The sequence below is a fragment of the Leucopleurus acutus genome, assembly GCF_964270905.1.
Source record: "Leucopleurus acutus genome assembly, chromosome: 1".
Lineage (NCBI taxonomy): Eukaryota > Metazoa > Chordata > Mammalia > Artiodactyla > Delphinidae > Leucopleurus > Leucopleurus acutus.
In genome coordinates, this window is record NC_139142.1 from 144,514,102 (window position 1) to 144,535,791 (window position 21,690).

Below are 21,690 nucleotides of genomic sequence, written 5' to 3' on the forward strand. Positions count from 1 at the left end.
ATTTCATTTCTTTCTGTGGATTCAAGTTACCCTTTGGCATATCTTTTTAGCTAGATGGACTTCCTTCAGTATTTCTTGTAAGGCAGGTTTGCTTTCATTAAATTATCTTGGTGTTTGCTTATCTGGGCATATTTTTATTTTGGCTTCCTTTTGAATGGTAGTTTTGATGGATATATAATTCTTGGTTTCTCTTTCAGTACTTTGAATCTTCTTACTTTTGTTGTTTCTCATGAAAAGTCAGCCATTAATCATACTGTTTTTCCTCTGTATATGGTGAGTTGTTGGGGTTTTTTTCCTGTTTTCAAAATTTTCTTTTTGACTTTGTTTTTCACCAGTAGGTTGGTTCTCTTCATGATTATCCTACTCTGTACATTAATGCTTTTCATAAAATTTGGAAAGTGGCCACTATTTCTTCAGATATTTAATTGTCATTTCTCTTCAGGTTCTTCTGAGTTGTAACAGTTTCTCAGACTTTCCGTGGTTTTGATGACCTTGACAGTTCTGAGTAGTGGTTAGGTACTTTGTAGACTTTTCCTCTCTTAAGATTTGTCTGATGTTTTTCTCATGGTTAGACTGAGGTTATGGGTTTTGGGAGGAAGAGCACAGGGGTGAATGTGAATTACCATTTTTAAAATGTCTAAGGTTCATACTGTCACCTTGACTTATCACTGATTTTGTTAACCTTGATCACCTGGCTAAGGTAGTATTTGTCAGATTTCTCCACTGTATAGTTTAAAAATTTCCCTATGCTGTCCTCCTTGGAAGCAAGCCTATGCTGAAGAGATGGGGAGTTATTCTCTACCTCCTTGAGACACGAATTCATACATAAATTATTTGCAGTTCTTCTGTACAGGATATTTGTTCTCCCATTTATTTATTAAATTCCTTTGTTATGTCAACGCGGACTCGTTTATATTTGTATTATACTATGGGTTACAAACCAGTATTATGGTATTTATTTTGTTGCTCAAATTGTTTCACCTTTGGACATTGGAAGCTTTTTCGTTTGACCCCTGCTTGCCTTTGACATACTTCATCATTTTGTTTTTTTGAGTACTTCCTTACTTCCTGGCACTGCAAGATGCTTCAAGTTCATCTTATGTTTTCCCTGCTCCATCCCTAGAAAGCCGTTTGTTTAAGGACTCTTAGTTTCTTTCGTTGGAAAGTTCTTAAAAAACGTTTTCTCTTTCTCTGTTGAGATTCTCTATCTGTTGAATCATTGTCACAATATTTTTCCTTAGGTTGGCATACTTTCTTTTAATTCTTATAATGTATTTATAATACCAAATAAATCTAGCATATGGCCTCATTCAGAGAGTTTCATTTGACTGCATTTTTCTTAAACATGGTCATACTACTTTGTATGTCTTATAATTTGTTTGTGATTGATTCCTCTCGTATTCTCTTTGTCTTTGTGAATTTTTGCCTTTTTTATTCCTTTCATATTGTTTTATAGGTTTTTGGAAGGGAAAAGAGATAGATATATATTTTCAATATGCCATATTTAAATGACAGCCCAGAGCTAGTATTTAAAACCATTCTTGGGTCCAGAAACCTACTTTTATAAATAATAATGTCTGTTGCTTCCCAAATGTTTAATGAGCAATAATATATCTGAGACTTAATAGGCATTCAGAAAAAAATAATTTTAAAAACTCTCTAGAATATATAAGCCTATGTGTCCTAATTGTATTTTTTTAACCTCATGAAATTTGTTACTCCAAGCAGTTGAGTTTATAATTTTTAAATATCTTCTTATAGAGACAGGGAAGAACGATTGGCAGCACTCACAGCTGCTCAACAAGAAGCTATGGAAGAGCTACAGAAAAAAATTCAGCTCAAGGTAGGAATATTATATATTTTAATTTGAAATTTTAGAGCTATTTTAATGTAGCATGAGATTAAAATTTTATCGATTTAATTAATTGTATAAAAACTGAATTAGGGGCTTCCCTGGTGGCACAGTGGTTGAGAGTCCGCCTGCCGATGCAGGGGACACGGGTTCGTGCCCCGGTCCGGGAAGATCCCACATGCCGCGGAGCGGCTGGGCCCGTGAGCCATGGCCGCTGAGCCTGCGCGTCCGGAGCCTGTGCTCCGCAACGGGAGAGGCCACAACAGTGAGATGCCTGCGTACCGCAAAAAAAAAAAAAAAAACTGAATTAGGGCTTCCCTGGTGGCGCAGTGGTTAAGAATCCACCTGCCAATGTAGGGAACATGGGTTCAAGCCCTGGTCCGGGAAGATCCCACATGCCACGGAGCAACTAAGCCCGTGCGCCACAACTACTAAGCCTGCTCTTTAGAGCCTGGAGCCACAACTACTGAAGCCCGTGCACCTGGAGCCTATGCTCCGCAACAAGAGAAGCCACTGCAATGAGAAGCACACGCACTGCAACAAAGAGTAGCCCCCACTCGCCACAACTAGAGAAAGCCCACGTGCAGCCAAAAATAAATCAATAAAATAAATAAATTTATTAAAAAAAGAAAAGAATCAGTCATATTTCTTTTTAAAAAACTGAATTAATTTGTATTCCTAATATCAGTATTTGGAGAATAAGACATATGGTTTTGGCTATGATCAATTCCAACTCAACTATCTGAAAACTGAAATTATTTTAGTAAGATAAAGCAATTGACAGAAAAAATGTAAAGGAATTTTAGCATTTCTTGATTTTAGTAATTAATTTGTTAATGACTTGAAGACATTGCTACTAGCTTTCTTATATTCATAGACTTTTAATTATTTAGAAATAAACTAAAAGATTATTTCAATGTTTATGAATTGCACAGTTGTTGCTTGGGAGATTATGATAAGCTGATATTTTCTAGAAAATCTTTACCATTAGTAGTTTCTAGCAGTATGAATATTTTACATTGTGTCACAATTATTTACATGTTGGGTTTTCACAGGGGTAGTAAATTCCAGGGAGTAGAGAACCCTATTTTACTATTTGCATAGCTCTAGAACTTTATCATGTATTTAAATTTAATGCAGCAAATATTTATTGAGTCTTGTGCTAGGCATGGGGATACAGAGATGAGTAAGACATGGTTCTCAGTTTCAAGAACTCAATCTAGTGTGAGATTCAGATGCTAAGCAGATAATTTCCATATGGATAGAGTGCTATGGAGTGCTATGAAAGTACAGAGGAGGATACTAAGCTAACATGAAGAATTTCAGAAGTCAGGGAAATAATTTTAGAGAATAATTTGTGAGCTGAATCTTGAAAGAAAGACGAATTGAATAGGTAGATGGGTGGGGTGGCATCCAGCCGTATGAAATGGTATGAGCACAAAGTCAGAAGTCTGAAGTAGTGTTTTTTAGTTGGTTTATTTTTTGTTTTCTGGGAAGTCACTGGAGTCGATGTGGGTAAAGGTCTGTGTCATGATGGGCCTTGTCTGCTGTGAGGATGAGCTTGGTCTTTACCTGTGGGGCAACATTTCCCATAGTGTGTTCCAGGAAGTGCTTCTCAAAAGTATGTTGTTGTCAAATAAGTGTGTAAAATGTTGCTTAGTGTAAGCTAGGTTTATTGAGTCATAATGCACAGTGACAAGCTGGAGTAAGTAAGTAGCTTTAACTTAATATTTTCCAAGTTTATTTGACCATAGAACCTCTTCCACAAAATATCAACACTTATTAATAACCCACAGTGTAATTCCATGAAGTACACTTTAGGAAATGTTACTGTGCATGTAGGAGATATTAAAGGGCTTTATGTAGATTCTTGTCCTCAGTGTCCAAGTTAATACTGAATTAAGACATTTTGTTATATTAGAAAGTTTAATGGAAATATTACTTTTTCAAGTTCTCAGTATAACTTGAATAAATTTCTGTATTCTCACACTTCGACTTCATTTACAGCATGATGAAAGCATTAGAAGGCACATGGAACAGATTGAGCAAAGAAAAGAAAAAGCTGCTGAGTTAAGCAGTGGACGACATGCAAATACTGATTATGCCCCCAAATTGACCCCTTATGAAAGAAAGAAGCAGTGTTCTCTCTGCAATGTCCCGGTAGGTTGTCAGTATCAGTATTGTTATGATACGTTATAATTTATTTACTAAAGTTTATTAAACTATGGAAATATATTCTCCCACTCTTTTAAAAGTCATACTAAGGCATCTGCTGACTACCATGGATTTCTTTCATGATTTTTATGCAAAGTAAGTAAGTAGTACAAAAATAGTATCAGCAGTTAGGAGTAGCAGTGCAAAGAACCAAAGCATGCAGTTGCTGCTAAAATGGATGTATACCTGCTTAATGATAGCCCAAGTCAATATTTTTGGGTATTGTGACCACAGAAGAAAAGGAACATTTTCAGTGCTGAAACTTGAACCTTGATACTTAGAAGAAATGATACTCTGTTAAGGTTGGCTTTGATGACATGCCTTTTTGACCATGTGTCTTCTGGATCAGAGGTCCCCAACCTTTTTGGCACCAGGGACCAGATTTCGTGGAAGACAGTTTTTCCACAGACGGGGGAGGGGGGATGGTTCAGGTGGTAATGGAAGCGACAGGGATCGGCAGATGAAGCCGCTCGCTCGCTGGCCAGTCACCTGCCGCCTTTCACCTCCTGCTCTGCGGCCCAGTTCTTAAGAGGTCCAGTAACGGTCTGCGAACCCGGGGTTGGGCACCCCTGTTCTAGAGGATTCTCAGAATTGTATTCTAAAGAAAATATTTTTAAGACTAATATGTAAATGCTAGAGTGATCGCAACTTGCATATAGTATACTGGATAGAATGTGTAATATTTAAAGTAAGATATAATTATATGTTCATTACATTGCTTTGATTTTATGCTTTTAGATCTCTTCAGAGGTGTATCTTTTTAGCCACATTAAAGGAAAAAAACACCAGCAAGCTGTGAGAGAAAATAGCAGCATCCAAGGGCGTGAACTTTCAGATGAGGAAGTGGTAAGCTTTAATTTTGTTCATTTATTGAGTACCTTCTATGTTCTTTTCTATTATGAAGAAATCCATGTTCATATGTATTTCTGTGATTATTTAAAACTATATTTAATATTTAATAACTACTACAATATAGTATACAAATGTCCTTATCTTAGTATATATATTAAAAGAAACATAGAAATAAGAATTTAATACTGTTTATATAATTTCAGTGCAAAAAAAGGTTTATGGTATTTTAATAATTTTAAAATATTAATAATTTAAATTTTTTAATAATTTTATTTAGTGATGGTCTGTGTTTCTTGGAAAACAGTTAACAATATAAAAATCATATAGATTGATAATTTTGTATCAGTACAATACTTAGAAATTTTGGGAAATGCATTATTTATCTACCTATAATTGCTATTTACATGGAATTTAGATTTGTATAAGTAGTTTTATAAATGTTTTTCACTCGACTGTTATTGAGATATGTATGACATTACTAATCTCTGAATTTGTTGGTTCTATTGTTAATAGAAAATTTCTAAACATACCCAAAGATGAGAAATTCATGTTTGTCAAGCATCTTTTAAGATGTCCAGGAAAGGTTATTGTGGTTCTTTGAGGGCAGTACTTGTGTGTATGTGCACATGTGTGTTTAACTCTTTTTTGAAGTAGAGCATATATTAATAGAATACACAAATCTAAAGTATATAGCTTGATGAATTTTTACATTTGTTCCACTCATATCAGCACATAAATAATTTCTTGAATCCCAGAAGGCTCCCTCATGCCCCATCTCAGTCGTGCCCCCAAAAGGTAACTGTTCTCTGACTACTAGCACAATCAATTAGTCTTGCCTGTTCTTGAACTTCATATAAATGATGTCATACAGTATGTACTTTTTGTACCTGGCTTCTTTCACTCATCCTTAAGTCTGTGAGATTGGTCCCTAATGTTTATATGAAGCTATAGTTCATTCTTTTTCTTGGGTTTTTGTCAGTGCTCTCCAGGCAAAGACCATCAGGAACACATCTACAATTGAATAAAATTAGGTTTATTGACTTGTTAAAAGAAGGGAAAATGCACACTATGGGAAGTTATAGTTTCTCAATAATGTGTTAGAAAGGACTTATTATAGGATTTGGATCTTTGCTAGGTGACCTGGAGGTTGGGGGGAGTGTTCAAGGACGTGGGACTTTGCTCTGGAATGGATGCTGTCAGGAAGCAGGGGTAATTCTGTGGATGGTTCTTAATAAATCTTACCTAGATAGGAGGAACAAAGCTGCTGTTTTCTCCTTAGTTTCTGGATATGACCAGTGTTTGAGGGGAAATTGCACATGGTTAATTTGGCTCACTTCTTTATGATTCCTCCTTTTAAGGATTTTTGCCCCTCAAGTTCCAACTATTTTGACAGCTCTAAACCAAATTCTGTCTCCTCAGCTTAGTAAGACTGCCACTTTCACCTTGCACTGTTCTCTCATGCCAAAAATTGGCATAAGCCCTTAGGGAAAAATCCAGAGTGAATGTGGAGCTCGCCTCATGTGCTTCCCTCCTTTTAGGGATCATGGTCTCTCAAGTTCTGGCTGTGTTGGCTGTTCTTTAATGCCTTTAAATAGATGTTTTGTATATTTTGTGCAACTTTTGGAGTTGGAAGATTAGTCCAGTATAAGCCAGTCACTGTGGCTGAAATTGGAAGTCTTTAAATGTTTAATTTCTCTAATAGCCATTGTTTGACATAATGCTTGACACATAGTATGGTATTTAATAAGAACTCATTTAGTTGAGTTGAACTGAAAGGTTATACAGAATGGCTTTAGGTACCATTAATAAAGGTGAAATTAAAAAATGGAACTAATCATCTATTTAGTTTACCTGAAATAATTTTTTTGCCTTTTAATCAAATCGTATGGGTATTTTAAGAGAGAGTAACATGGAATTTTTTTTTTTTTTTACTTGAATCATTCATGTGATTATCCCCATTTTCTACTTAAGTTTACTGTTTAGAGCTAGAGTCAAGTTTATGTGTGTTCCACTATGAAAAAAAATTCTTAATTGCTTCATTAATTAGAATTTAATTATTCTCATTATAAAGGAAATTCTTCCACTTATAAAAATTATTTGTAACTAAGTTCTCTTAATAAAAAAAACTAAATATATTATTCAATTTACAAAAAAATATTTTAAATTTTTGTGGAGCACTGCTATTATGTAAACTGGAATCTAAATTTTATGTGTTTTTATCTCAATGAGAGAAGTAGAGAAGGAAAGAATATTTAATTCATGTACTTTGGAAGAAAAATGTGTAATATTATCTAACTGTTTTAGCTACTAAAGCATAGTTTGATGTTTAGCTGTTGTGGTTTGAGATTTGATCGATGTATTCATTTTGTGTACTGTTTCAGTATAAAAGTATTAAATTTTCTTTAAGTTCTCAATTCATGTAGTTATTCTTGGTTATAGCCCATTTTTCCTGAAAACAAGTGTGCAATGTAGTTGTGTAATACAGAAAGGCAATTTTATATTTACACACACACACGTCATTTTTAATCAGCAAAGGTATCTATAGTAAACATACTTGTTCTACTTAAAGTTATTACTTGTCATCTGTGATGTCTTTATATTATATACACTTTATCTGTGACCCTTCTTCTTTGACATATAAGATTTTATTTATACCACCTCTGACCTAATAAAATTGGACCTTTGACCTTATGCACTTGACATATCAGATAACTTACTCTTGATCTCTGACACATTTTGTTTCAAGCCTGTTAAACATAATAGGTAGCTGCCCAGCAAGAAAGGTTTAATGTTTTGTGTTTTTATTGTAATTTGACCAGGAAATTTTTCTTATGTTTCTTGAGACTTCACAAAAAGAGCTGTTACATGTTTGATTTTTTTTCTCTTTCATCATCCTAGAATGCAAACGATAAAAGTACGTGATTTTTAAAGGTCAAAAGAAACTGGTGCTAGTTTAAATACATTCCAAAATTTAATTTTTCAGCACATTACTAGAGAAATAGTAAAGTATTAGTTTTAATTAAAACTCTGATTTCTTTTGTGATCCTGTTTTCACACTCTCTGAGGAAGCTGATAGTGATTTTTGTAGGACTTGCATAAAGTACATTTAATTCCATATAGAAAATGAAATTAAAAAGGTTTAAAAAATTTTTTTAAGTTATCCATTTCTGTGTTTGTGAGACTTCTTGGCCCTAAAAGCGTATACATTATACCTGTTTGTCAACCGTGTTATTTAAATATAGAGAAAATAATAGTTTATTTTAATTCATGGAAAGTATGAAAACAACTTTTATGAAGAATCTTAAGTTATAATTTAGTGAATGTTTACAACCAAGTGTGATTTTACAAATCCCAAATTAGTATTTCTGCTTGGAAAATTATGCTAATTAGGTGATTGAAGGAAAAAATGAATATCACTGTATTTAATGGGATATAAGCCAATCTCTTTGGCTAGAGTGTGCCTGGCATTGATGTGGAAGAAGTAGTAAAGGGCTTCCCTGATGGCGCAGTGGTTAAGAATCCATCTGCCAATATAGGGGACACGGGTTCGAGCTCTGGTCTGGGTAGATCCCACTTGCCGCGGAGCAGCTAAGCCCGTGTGCCACAACTACTGAGCCTGCGCTCTAGAGCTCGCAAGCCACAACTACTGAAGCCCTTGTGCCACAACTACTGAAGCCCGTGTGCCTAGAGCCCGTGCTCCTCAACAAGAGAAGCCACCGCAGTGAGAAGCCCGCGCACCACAAGGGAGAGTAGCCCCCGCTCACCGCAACTACGGAAAGCCCGCGCACAGCAACGAAGACCCAATGCAGCCAAAAATAAATAAATTAATTTAAAAAAAAAAAAAGGTAGTAGATGTCTCCCAGAATTGATGGCAGTCTGAGAAATAATAGATAACTCCGTAATTCCTAATAGATTCATTTTCTTTTTACCTTGGTTATTACGTTTGTAGAAGCACAAGTATTTACTCTCTTTTAATAATCATGTTAGGAAAATATCTTCTTTGCCTTTCAACAGAAAATCAAGTCAAATTAAAAAACTAGAACTCATTCAGAATGGATCTTCATTTCCCCCCAATACTTCAATAAGTACATTTTATGTTAGTTTGAGAAATGATGTAAAAACATCTTACCCTTTCTTATAGGACATAGTTTCCATTGCCTTCATTTTCTGTTTAATAGGCTGGGAAAATTTTTATAGTTGTGTGTATATATAATTCACACACACATATAGCTGATTGTTAATGTGTATATTTCTTCTCACTTTTGGAATTCTTATGGTGGTAAATTCACTTGCATTGTACCTGGGATTTGCAGAGAATATGTAGCTATCTATCTATAGCCGATTTAGTCTTCTTCGTTGGTTCAAGGAAGAAATTTTTTTTTTTAAGGAAGAAATTTTAAGTAGGCAACCAGTTTATTTTAAACCTTAGTTTGATCTGGTAATTTAATTAGTTTCCATAGTTAGTACCCAGCCTCTTTTATAACAATCCTTGGTCCCCATCCTCTTGCTTATTTCCTTAAGATGGCATCTTTGCGTATCGAAGTAAGAGTATGGCATACGTAACCCCATGTTAGAAGGAAAAGTTGGGATCCTACTACATCGTATCTTCTGTCTTTTCTGATTTCCAGTGTGAGTTGCTTGTTTACCTGTTCACTTAGTTTACTTAGGGCCACCGATCTGGAAGGGTGGCTAGTGAACTCTTGATCTATTCTTTCCACTTGGACGGTGTTTCAGTGGAGCATCAGCCATTTATTTACCTCCTCCTGATCAGGCCACCCCTCAGTTCTCTCTGTTTTCATATCTCTGAGACTTTACCATAACCTCCATTCTGGCCCCTGGCATCCTACTGGCTTCTATCACATAAGAACTAAGGGCATTTGGGGAAAGCTAAACCACACAGCACGGCCATATTAATGGACCATACCCTATTTGGTGCCAGGGACACCTAGAGAGACAGTTTCTTTTGAGAATCAAAATAATACTTTTGTCATTACTCTGATTTAGCTAACACACCTATCTCCCTTGGGACACACTTTTTTTTCCTTCTTTCATCTCCAAACTTTTTTGGCTAGAAAGAAGTAAAATTTACTTTAACCTCTCTTTCCTCCTTATTCTAACCAAGTAACTAAGCCTTAAGGTTGCAAAAGGGAACTTTCTCTATACTTTGAAGTAAATGCTATAGGAATCCTCCAAGCTTGATTATTGACATGCTAAAGGGCAAAGTAAATAAATTTATTAAACCTCAGGATATTAACTTGGCTTATAAAACTCTTCTCTTGCTGCATATATCTGTTCTGCATATCTAAAGTTGATTATAAGGTGCTTTTTTTCTTTTATTTATTTTGGAACAAATTCTAATCACCTGTCTAGCTGGGTTGAAATGGGCAAAGGCCATGTGCTAAGGAAGGTAAAATGGATAATCACATTAATAATTTTGAAATAGTACTCCAGTGATACCTGTTTCTCATGCTTCTTCTAATGTTACGTGTTGTGCTTTCACTGCTAATCACTGTCTCAGTATTTCTTCCATTGATCTTTGCTTTTAAACAGTTGCTCTATTATAAAATGCATTTTTAAATAGGTAACAAATAACTGCAGTTTAGAAACTTAAACTATTTAGTTTTGGATAAAATTTCATTCTGTGACTCTTAGTTCTCAAAATACTGTTAACCTGTACAAATGTGAAAAGCCATTTCAACCATATTTTCCTGCATGAGTCCTTGGTGCGTGTATACTGTAACACATGCTACTTTTCTTTTGCATCATGGTGGTTGCCTAAATTTCATAGTTTACTTAAACTAATTAAGATTAGTTTTTCCTTTTGGCATCTGCTTATTTGAGGTTTAGAATGGAGTTTCCTAGATGATATGTTAAGTGTTGTACTTTTTTTAATATAAATTATTTATTTATTTATTCATTTTTGGCTGTGTTGGGTCTGTTGCTGCGCATGGGCTTTCTCTAGTTGCGGTGAGCAGGCGTTATTATTCGTTGCGGTGCGTGGGCTTCTCATTGCGGTGGCTTCTCTGTGGAGCATGGGCTCTAGGCATGAGGGCTTCAGTAGTTGTGACACATGGGCTCGGTAGTTGTGGCTTGCTGGTTCTAGAGCTCAGGCTCAGTAGTTGTGGCACACGGGCTTAGTTGCTGCGCAGCATGTGGGATCTTCCTGGACCAGGGCTGGAGCCCGTGTCCCCTACATTGGCAGGTGGATTTCTAACCACTGCACCACCAGGGAGGTCCCTATAATATGTTTTTGGCAGTTATTTGCAACAGGTATCCATTGCCTTTAAGAAGTTAATTACATACCTAAACGCTATTGTTTTATAAAAGACAACTCTTAAACTCCTTAAACTCTTAATCCAGATCATGGTAGCTAGGAATGACTCGAACCGTGGCTAGTTCTATACATTCACAGAGTATAGGCTGATACTTTCCCATCTGGCTCTTAAGTGTCAATTACAAGGAGCTGCAGAATTGTGTCCATGGGCGATGTTAAAAGATTGGAGCAACTGTGATCACCATTTCTCAGCTGCTGTCTTTCAGTTGGATGATGGAGGATCTGAAACAGGGTTACAGTGAGACAAATTTATACAACTCAAGCTGCTTCTACTTGAATATGCTGTAAAAGTTTTATAATATGTATTTCTTTATATAGAAATTTTATGCCTGCATAATCTTAAAATCCATAGTATGATGATTTCATGTGGGAGGGATAAAGGAAATGAAAGATTTATTGATAGTTTATGAGAGGGAACATTGCTGCCCTAATGAGGATAGACGACAAATTTAGCATTTTACATGCCTAATTTAGATAATTCTTCTAATTTTCCTTAATAAATAAGTGATTATAAATGTTTTTACTTTAATTAAGACTTTATTAGGTTCTTTATCTGAAATTCAGTGGCCAGTGTTTTAGTTCCAAAGTAGATATTCATAGAGGAGCAGGGAACACCTATCTCTGATCAAACTTACTGAGTTTTAGTAATAATTATTCTGTCACTTTGGCTTCTCTTGCAGTTGGCAGAGTAGGCACATCTGTTGTGTTAGGAAAATCACAAAGCTATAAAGCAAAATTGTCACAGTCCCATAGTTTGGTCCTCTCTCTCAAAAAAATTTTATTTAGATTATGAAGTATCTTAGCATAAAGAATTTTTAAAAGAATAGATACATGTATATGTATAACTGAATCACTTTGCTGTACACCTGAAATTAACACAACACTGTTAATCAACTATACTCCAATATAAAATAAAAATAAAGTGGCCTAGTTTAAAATTACATTGAAGAAATTTTTATAAAGTGAAAAAATTTTAGATATATATATTATTATATTATGTGAAAATTTCAGTCATATAAATTTAATATTTCATTCCTTCTAGATAATTTATATATATTACTTGATGCAAAGATAAAATATATTACCTTTTCTCCCATATTTCACTAGTGTTGCTGAATTTTCTTTTTAAATATTAAAATTTTACACCAAAAAAAGAAGAAAGTAATGTAGTAAACCCCATATTCCTGTCACCTGGATAATTAGGTGATAACACTTCTTTTTTTTCTTTACATTTGGAAGGATAGGGGAATACATGAGATACAAAGTGTGGGTGGGAGGACCGGGTTCCAGGAGTAGAGCTTAAGTCCTTATGTTTCACAATGAAAAGTCAATAGATAATCCTAAAATTGAAAACTGAAGAAGTAGCAACACAAAATATATTAAGGAGTATAGAGAAGAAAAGATAAAATAACCAGCTAAAATCATTGCCTCTGGATTGAGGAAAGAAGTGGGGGAACCAGTAGGAAACTACTTTCCTTGAACTATTGACTGTGTAAATTATGTGTATGGGTAACTTTGATAAAAGCAAAAGCATTTTAAAAAATTAAAAAAGAAATAGAACAATGGAGATGTGTCCCTGTTGCTCCGGAGTCTTCTGTGCCCCTTTTTTGCTTTTTCTTGGTTCAAGGTTAAAATTAGAAAATGAATGCATCTGCAACCATAAAAGACCATTATGGTGAAGTTGGGTATTTTGGCTTGTTACATCCTTAGTTCTTTATTCTTTTAAATTGTTGCAATATCCTTTGATGCCATTATAAAAGACAAAATACTAGATTCCATTTTGACCACTTTGATGAGATTTGCTCAGATAGGTGCATGTATTCTTAATTTCAAGTTGGCTTTTTAGCTTTTTGGCATTGTAGAACAAGTGAATTAAAGCATGTACAATTGACTCTTGCCAGGGATTCATCTGTGTTAACCATGCTATAGGATTTGGGGTACAGAGTGACCTTAGATTTATGCTGGTAACTAGTTCAGTAACTTGGCATTTTAAGCTGAATGAAATTAAGACTTTTTTTACCCTGTTTATTTTCTGATTTGGAGTTTTAACAATTTACAAGTTTTTATAAATGGCTCTCATCAAGGTAAGGAAGTTCCCTAGTTTTGTAAGGTCTTAAAAAAATAAGTAGGTATTTTTATTGAAATTTTTTTCTGGATCTTATGGAAAGGTCACTTTTTCCTATATTTTATTTTATTTATTTATTTTTTTGGCCACATTGCACGCCTTGTGGGATCTTAGGTCACCCACCAGAGATCAAACCCGGGCCCTCGGCAGTGAAAGCGTGGAGTCTTAACCACTGGACCACCAGGGAAGCCCTCCCTTAATTTTTTTAATGTGATATATTACATTAATGACTTTTCTGTTATTAAACTTATTTGGTCTTGATTTAAAGATATGTAGTTGAGGGGCTTCCCTGGTGGCGCAGTGGTTGAGAGTCCGCCTGCCGATGCAGGGGACACGGGTTCGTGCCCCGGTCCGGGAAGATCCCACATGCCGCGGAGCGGCTGGGCCCGTGAGCCATGGCCGCTGAGCCTGCGCTCCGCAACGGGAGAGGCCACAGCAGTGAGAGGCCCGCATACCGAAAAAAATAAAAAGATATGTAGTTGAATTTGTTTTGCAAATATTTTAGTTAGATTTTCCTAATTTTCCTTTCTCAAGATTATATTAGCTTCATAATATAAGCTAACAAGTTTTTCCTTTCTTTTTAAACTCCTGGGATAGGTTGCATAAAATAGAAATAATCTTTTCTTTGAAGGTTTTGTTTAATGTGTCTATAAAATTATATGTTCTTAGTATATGTTTTTTCTGAAAAATTATTTTCTGTTTTTTATTTGTGGTAAAATACACGAGTTAAAATTTATCATCCTATCCATTTTTAAGTGTACAGTTCAGTGGCATTAAGTACATTCACGTTGTATGCCATCACCAACATCCAGCCACAGAAATCTTTTCATTGTGCAAAACGGAAACTCTTTACCCTTTAAATGATAACTCCCCATCCTCCCTCCCCCCAGGCCTTGGCAATCACCATTCCTTCTGTCTCAGGATTTGACTACCACACACACCTCACACAAATGGAATCCTATAGTATTTGTTTTTTTGTGACTGGCTTATTTCACTCAGCGTAAGATTCAACCATGTTGTAGCATATGTCAGAATTTCCTTCCTTTTTAGGGCAGAGTAATATTCCATTGTATGTATATACCACATCTTGTTTATCCATTTATGTGTTGATAGACACTTGGTTTGCTTCCACCATTTGGCTACGGCAAATAATGCTGCTATGGACATGTACAAATATCTGTTTGAATGCTTGCTTTCAATTATTTGTATGTATACCCAGAAGTAGATTTCTGGATCATACTGTGATTGTATTTTTAATTTTTTGAGGACACTAAACTTTTTTTCACAGTAGCTGTACAGTTTTACTTTCCCATAAACTGCTTAAGGGTACCAATTTCTCCACATCCTTGCCAACATTGTTATTTTATGTTTTTTTGGTAGTAGCTATCCTAATGAGTTGGTCAGATTTTAAATTAGCAATTATTTATTTGAGTGTATTTTGATTTTCTATGATTTACTACATCTATTTTGGTAAATTTTCATTTACTAGGAAATTATATGTTTTCTTAAGTTTTCAATGGTCTTGGCAAAACATTATTGATAGTATTCTTTGTGATTTTTAAAGGAATCTTTAACTGTCTCCTTTTTCATTTCTAACATTTAAAATTTGTGCCTATATTTTTTTTTAAATATTTATTTATTTATTTATTTGGCTGCATTGGGTCTTAGTTGCGGCATGAGTATGCGGGATCGTTACAGCATGCGGGATCGTTTTAGTTGCGACAGGCAGGATCTTTTAGTTGCGACAGGCGGGATCTTTTAGTTGTGGCATGTGGGATCTAGTTCCCTGAACAGGGATTGAACCCAGGCCCCCTGCATTGGGAGCGTGGAGTCTTAGCCACTAGACTACCAGGGAAGTCCTGTGCCTATATTTTTTTTCTTGATCTTTCTTGTCATGAGTTTGTCTATTTGATTAGTATTTCTAAAAATTTGGTTTTTAGTTTTGTTGATCCTATCGCTTCTTTGTTTTTTACTCAGTAAATGTCATTTCTTGGTTTTATTATTTCCTTTTTACTTCTTTCTCTGAGTTTATTTTTGCCAGTCTTTTTCTAACTCCTTAAGATGAATGCTTGGCTCATTAATTTTTAGCCTTTTTTCCTAAAGATATTAATCTCTAAGGCCTTTTTTGATACAATATATTTTCATTATTACTCACTTCTAAATATTTTCTAATTTCCTTCAGAATTTTTTCTTTTATCCATTGGTTGTTTAGAACATTGACTTGAAATTTCCAAACATAAGAGTTTTGTCTGTTGATTTCTACATTAATTACAGTAAGATCAGAGAATGTAGTCTTTGAAATCCTTTGAAATCTGAAGTAGCATAGCACAGGGTAAGATTTTGTAAATGTTCTGTGCCTGAAGAGAAATTGTATTTTCTAGTTACCTATTCTATCAAGCATATTAGTCATGATATTACAATATTCTATATCTATATTGATTTTTGTCTACTTTCAATTACTGATTGAGGAGATTAAAGTCTCTCACTATGATCATAAATTTATTTTTTCTTGTTCCAGCCATTTTTGCTTCATATATTTTGAGGCTAGGTTACTAAGAGCATACAAGTTTACAATTGTATGTCTTTCAATGTATTCAGCCTTTTACTATATGAAATGGCTCTGTAGCATGAGTAATGCTATAGGTGAATAGTTTTCCTTTTTATCTGCAGGTGCTTTCTGGTTTTAACATCAAGTTCATAACAGATTCACAAAATAAATTGGCTTTTTTTTCTACCTCTGAAGAATTTTCTTGAAGTCTTATTTTGTTTGACAGTAGTATACATATACTAGATTTCATTTATTTAGTATATGCATGGTGTATCTTTTTCTACTTTAAAATATTTTGGTGAAATTCATTATGTAACAGAAGAGTACATAAGATGTATGTATACTGTTTGTAGAATAATAATAGAACAACTGTCTTTGTGCCTACTTACTCAGGTTAGTAAGAATCTCCCAGTAGGAAATTTTGTTTGTTTGTATGTGCTTTTGTTTATGAAAGATATTTTCACTGGGTAGACATTTGCAATTTTACATTTATTTTCTCCAAAAATTGAGTAGATATCATTTGCTGTCTTCTTGCTTCTACTCCTCATAGGGTCAGTTTGTTCTTCTTTATTCTTTTTCAAAATTTCCTTAGCTATTCCTCTGCTTTTCAGTTTCTACATAACCTTTGCAATTAACTTGTAAGCTAAGAAAATCCTGTTTGTGTTTTGATTGAGACTGCATTGAGATAAGTGTGGACATCTTTTAAATATTCTTTCTTTCCATCCAGCCACATGTTTGTCTACTCATATATTGTATTTGTATGTATGTGTCATTCAGTAAAGTGTATAGTTTTCTTCATTTAAGTCTTAAGCATTTCTTGCTGGCTTGTTTCTCAATAATTAGTGGGTTTTACAAGTATTTTGTATTTCAGTTTTTATTTTCTTTTAAACAAAGAGGTAGTTCCAAGGTTATAGATTAGAGTGGTGGCAATGCCTTTTGCTTTATTTTATGAATATGAGTGTTTGTGTGTATTTAAAAGTGTGAAATGATTCATGGATTTGACTGTCAGATATTTTGCATAGGAGCCAGGCTAATCTTCTGTGCATTGCTTTAATTTAAAATATGTAATGCCAAAATGAGCACTATTCTTTGTTTTTAATTTCAATTTTTATTTCATAATGGTCATAGGTTATGCCTTATATAGGTTCTACTTTGGGAAATTTAATGATTTTCTTTATAGCTTCATACATTGTAAAATTTTAAGAAGAATATGTTTTTTTCTCTTTGGGTATGTATAATATATGTTAGATCAAATTTGTTCATTGTTATGTGAATATTCTTACTTTTTTACACCTATTTTTATGCTCATTAATATCCTTTTCTCAAAAATGAAGACTGCCAATATGCTATTATTATGTATTCTTGCCTCCTTGTATTCTTAAAATCAGTTTTTGCAATATATATATCACAAAGTTTAATTATCGTGGTCATAACTATTTACACACTTTTCATCTTACTGATGAATTATACTTTTTAAGAATATGAAACATTCCTCCTTCTTATTTAATGCCTCTCTCCTAGAATTTTTTTTTTTGTATTGTTATGGCAAACCTAGTTTTGGTTAGGTTTTTGATATGCACTTTTATATTCTTCCTCTTTCCTCCTCTTCCCTTCATAGTTTTATTTTTGCATCTAGATCTGTTACTAAAAAATATACTTTTATTTTAGTTGTTTTCTGCTCTATAAAGTTACCATGCTGTATGTGATCTTTTTGAACTTAGCTCTTTTCCACTCAGTATTATAGTGCCTAGATTCATACAAATTGGGAATTTCCTGCTGTTTTTAAAGCACTTTGAGGTATAAATGTTATACATTAAACTGCACTTACTTTAAAGTTTATGATTTAATAAATTTTGTCATAGTCATACACCCATGAAACCATCACCAAGATCAAGATAGTGAACATAATTGTCACCTCAAAAAGTTTCATCATCTGCTATATCCTTGCTGGTTTTCTGCCTACTTTTGTTCTATCAATTTTTGAGAGAGGGATATGGAAATCTTTTATTTTAACTGTTAATTTTTCTATTTCTTTTGGCAGTTCAACCAGTTTTTGTTTCATGTTGTTCAAAGCCTTGTTATTAGATTCATAAATGCTAATCATTGTTATGTCCTCTTGACTAAATTGACCCCTTTTTATTGTCAAATGACCTTCTTTATTCCTAATAATATTCTTTGCTATGTTGTCTAATATTAACATAACCACTCCGGCTTTCTTTTATCTAGTGTTAGAGTGGTATATCCTTTTTTATCCTTTTACTTTTAACCTATGTATTTATTTTTTTGCATGCATCCTTTTCTTAAACATTTAAAGGTCAATAGACTTAAAGGGAATGTTTATTCTGGTACTGTTGACTATGATGTGAAGCTGCTAACTCTCTCAAGCCCTTGTCACCCAGGGCTTGTGAAAGCCACTCACAACTGGGGAGTTCCAGCTCTGTCTATGAGCATTATTGTCTCTTTGATTCTGTATTGAAAGGGTGATGTTATTTGTGATCTGTGGTAATATTGTTACTGGGATATTATTGAAACGATTTCTGAGGATGAAGTCTGATACTAATCTAAGTTGCTATATTTTAAATCTGAGAATTCTGCAAAGATATTTTTCATTATAAGCCGTGGTTCAATACCACTGAACCATTCCCTGTTGTAGTATTGAGCTCAGACCTCTTTCCATCTTCACAGCATGATAAATTATAAGCTTGTTGAACTCTGGGCTTTTCTTTGAGTCATCTGTTAAACCTCAGATTAGATCAGAAAGGAATATCAGTATCTGAAAAAGAAGTCTTTACCTCATTTATCATCTCCACCAATCAGAAAACTGATGGAGTATTTGTAATTGTCACTGAGTGGCAGGGGGACAGATGGTGGACTATCATTCTATCAGAAGATGGCCTTTTCTCTTTTACATGGTGTCTGTTTCACAGTATTTCATTAGCTTCATTTTTCTCATCGGTCACTTCAAACAATATAATACATAGATTGTAGTAGATAAGAACATAAGTGTATCCTATACCTGTAGACAGGGACCTTGGCAGAGTTGAATCTTTTGTATAATTAAAATAGCCTATCGAGTTTTAAAAATTGTCATTGTCACGTGTTTAATTTTTCAAAATGATGCTGTCACAAAGGGCATTATTTTGATAAAAGGCATTACATTTCAGATTTTCTTAAATTTACTGTTTGACTAAATTTAAAATTTTATTTAAATATAATGGAACTCTCAAACTTTTTTTTTAAGCATTTCTTCAGCACCTGCTTATGCACTCTGCACTAGTCCAGGGACCAGGGAAATGCAGATAAATAATGTCACTTGAGCCTATCTCTTAATTTTATGCTATCTCTGATAAATTTCATAGTTTCATGAATCTCTAAACACTCATTTGAATATAAATGAACTAGTTTTTGTATATGGTGCTTTCACTTCTGAATAGTGCCTGGATGATAATAATCTGTAGATATGGCTAATGCCATCCAAACAATCAGTAATTACAAATCAGCTTTCCTGTGAAATCTTTCTGGGGGATAATCTGCTGGAATAGTTTTATGGAAGAGTGATATCAGTCAAAATAATAGTTTAGATTCTTTTGGTCTTATTCTGAGTAAAACTCTGACTCTTTAACTTAAGCTGTTAGCATAAGCCCTTGACACTTAGTATTGAATTAAATGTTAATAAGTTAAATGTTAATGAGCTAACCTGTTATTATTTTCAATATACTATGTCTGTGAGGTTGGTATTCAAAATATGTGGTAAAGTACTGTCTAAAAATGCCATGTTGTTTGTGGTTGAGTATTTCTTTATTTCTTCCCTTCTTTCATCTGCTTCTTCCTCTTTTTCTCCTGATTTTCCTTCTTCTTCTTCCCTTCCCAAACACCTTCATCTCTCCACTCTTCCACCTCTTCTTCACCCCTCACTTTTCTTACCATCGTCATCCAGAAAAACAAGAAAAACAAGTTCCAACCCTCCAGGCCTTCACCCTTTCCCAGTTTTTGTAGAAGACAGTGAGGAAATATTGTAAAATGCCTCCTGTTTATCTTACTTGTTGTGCCAGGCAGGCTTCAAAGAGCAGAATGCCTCATAATATTTTTAAGAATTTAAGAGAAAACATTATTTGGTTCTGGAATTGATTAATATCATTGGATTTTAGATTACAAGGTTGAGAAAGTAAAGGATGAGGTTGAGAGAAAAATGTTGTTTTCCAAACAAAATTGAAAACCCTTGCATTAATTTCTCATCTATTTAGATTAGTAACTTGGTATCCACCCTGCTCTTGAAAGTAAACTTTTGGCTCTAGAGAAATATGCCTCTTGAACATGACGTTTGATTTTCAAGTAAAAATACATTTCTATTACTGTAATGAAATTCTGGTCCTTTTTATTCAAAGAAGACATATTTAAATGCTTTTTGATCAAGGAAGAATAACATCCTTAAAAATTCTCGGTTCTGTATTATAATATTTTTAAATAATGGGAAGCAAATTATTTTCTTTGATGTAGCACATTTTATGAAATGTATTTATTGTGTGGTAACCCTTGAGAGAGCTATAATAATTATAGTTTAATAAAATCCTATATTGTGTCATTTATATTTTCCTTCTAATCAACTATTTTTAGAACTTTGACATTCTTTCCCAAAGATCATGAACCTATCTATGGCTTAATTTTTTCCTGTCTCTTTTAAAAAATAAAGAACTATGAGAGCCTTTAGGAAGAGTCTGATAGAATATCGAAGTCATAAACTTCAATATGAATTATTTCGTTGAATATAGTAAATTATGTTAGAAAGGCCAGGGTTTGGTCTAGTATGCTGTAAAAGGTAATTAAAAGAATAAGAAGGGTATAAACTTTGATGAGATCATCTGTATAGGTATTAGTTTCCTTATATGTTGTACTGGTATTTCTTATTGCAGCAATGTTGTTTTTATATAAAAAGTCACAGCTGTGACTTTAAAACTAGACTTAAATTTGTGTGTGTGTATGTGTATACACAGTTAGCCATCATTAATTAGCTTTTGGGCTTGATACATTCATTTCCAGAATGTTAGAAAATGGGGGACTTTGCAATTTACTGTCTAATCCCTTTTCTTTTTTTCCTACTGAGGAAACTGAGGCCCAGAGAAGTCACTTAGCCATGAGCTGTAGAATTTATCCTGGTATAGCTATCTTGACTCACAGTTCAGTGCTGTTTCCACTGCATTGATTTGCTTTTCTATTCCTAAGGAAAAACAGTCTCCCCTCTTAATGGATATTTAGAATTAACAGTGTCAAATACTGAGAATGGCCAATGAAGACTCATTTCTGACTTGTTAGTAGCAGATTAGTACTTGCACTGAGCAGGATTCCAGGGTAGGAGCTGTATTTTTTAAAGTTTTATAGGAAAGAAGAAGATCCAGGGGTCTTTGGATGATTTTTGGTCCTGATTGATTCATATTTTGGAAATGAGTCATAGATACTGTGTCTCAAAGAGTATACTTTGCTTTTCCTTGTGCCTGTGCCATAATAATTAGGATTGTGGATAGATACAAAAAGATGAGTGTATTTTTATGTAGTTATACTTATTCTTCTGCAGCACAAATGAGCCTATAGCAACTTAACCTAATACAAACAAATCCTCTTTTCTTTAAATAGCTTGCCTTTTCCTTACATTTCCTTATTACCATTAATTTCACAATAATTAAAATTTAAATATATGTCAATTGTGGAAAATTTGAGAAAAATATAGTTTGCCTACTGTTAACATTTTGATCTAATTTTCAGCTCTTTAC

General features: G+C 34.0%; 1 protein-coding gene across 1 annotated transcript in view; it reads left to right on the top strand.

The window, feature by feature from the left end:
• SCAPER (S-phase cyclin A associated protein in the ER) overlaps positions 1 to 21,690 on the top strand; it is a gene marked incomplete at its 3' end in the record, with an annotated part of 494,945 nt that overhangs the window by 194,012 nt on the left and 279,243 nt on the right. Inside the window, exons 18-20 of the mRNA XM_082835986.1 lie at positions 1,762 to 1,843; positions 3,860 to 4,012; positions 4,805 to 4,912. Of these exons, the coding sequence (XP_082692112.1) occupies positions 1,762 to 1,843; positions 3,860 to 4,012; positions 4,805 to 4,912 (343 nt within the window). The remainder of the gene's footprint in view (positions 1 to 1,761; positions 1,844 to 3,859; positions 4,013 to 4,804; positions 4,913 to 21,690) is intronic.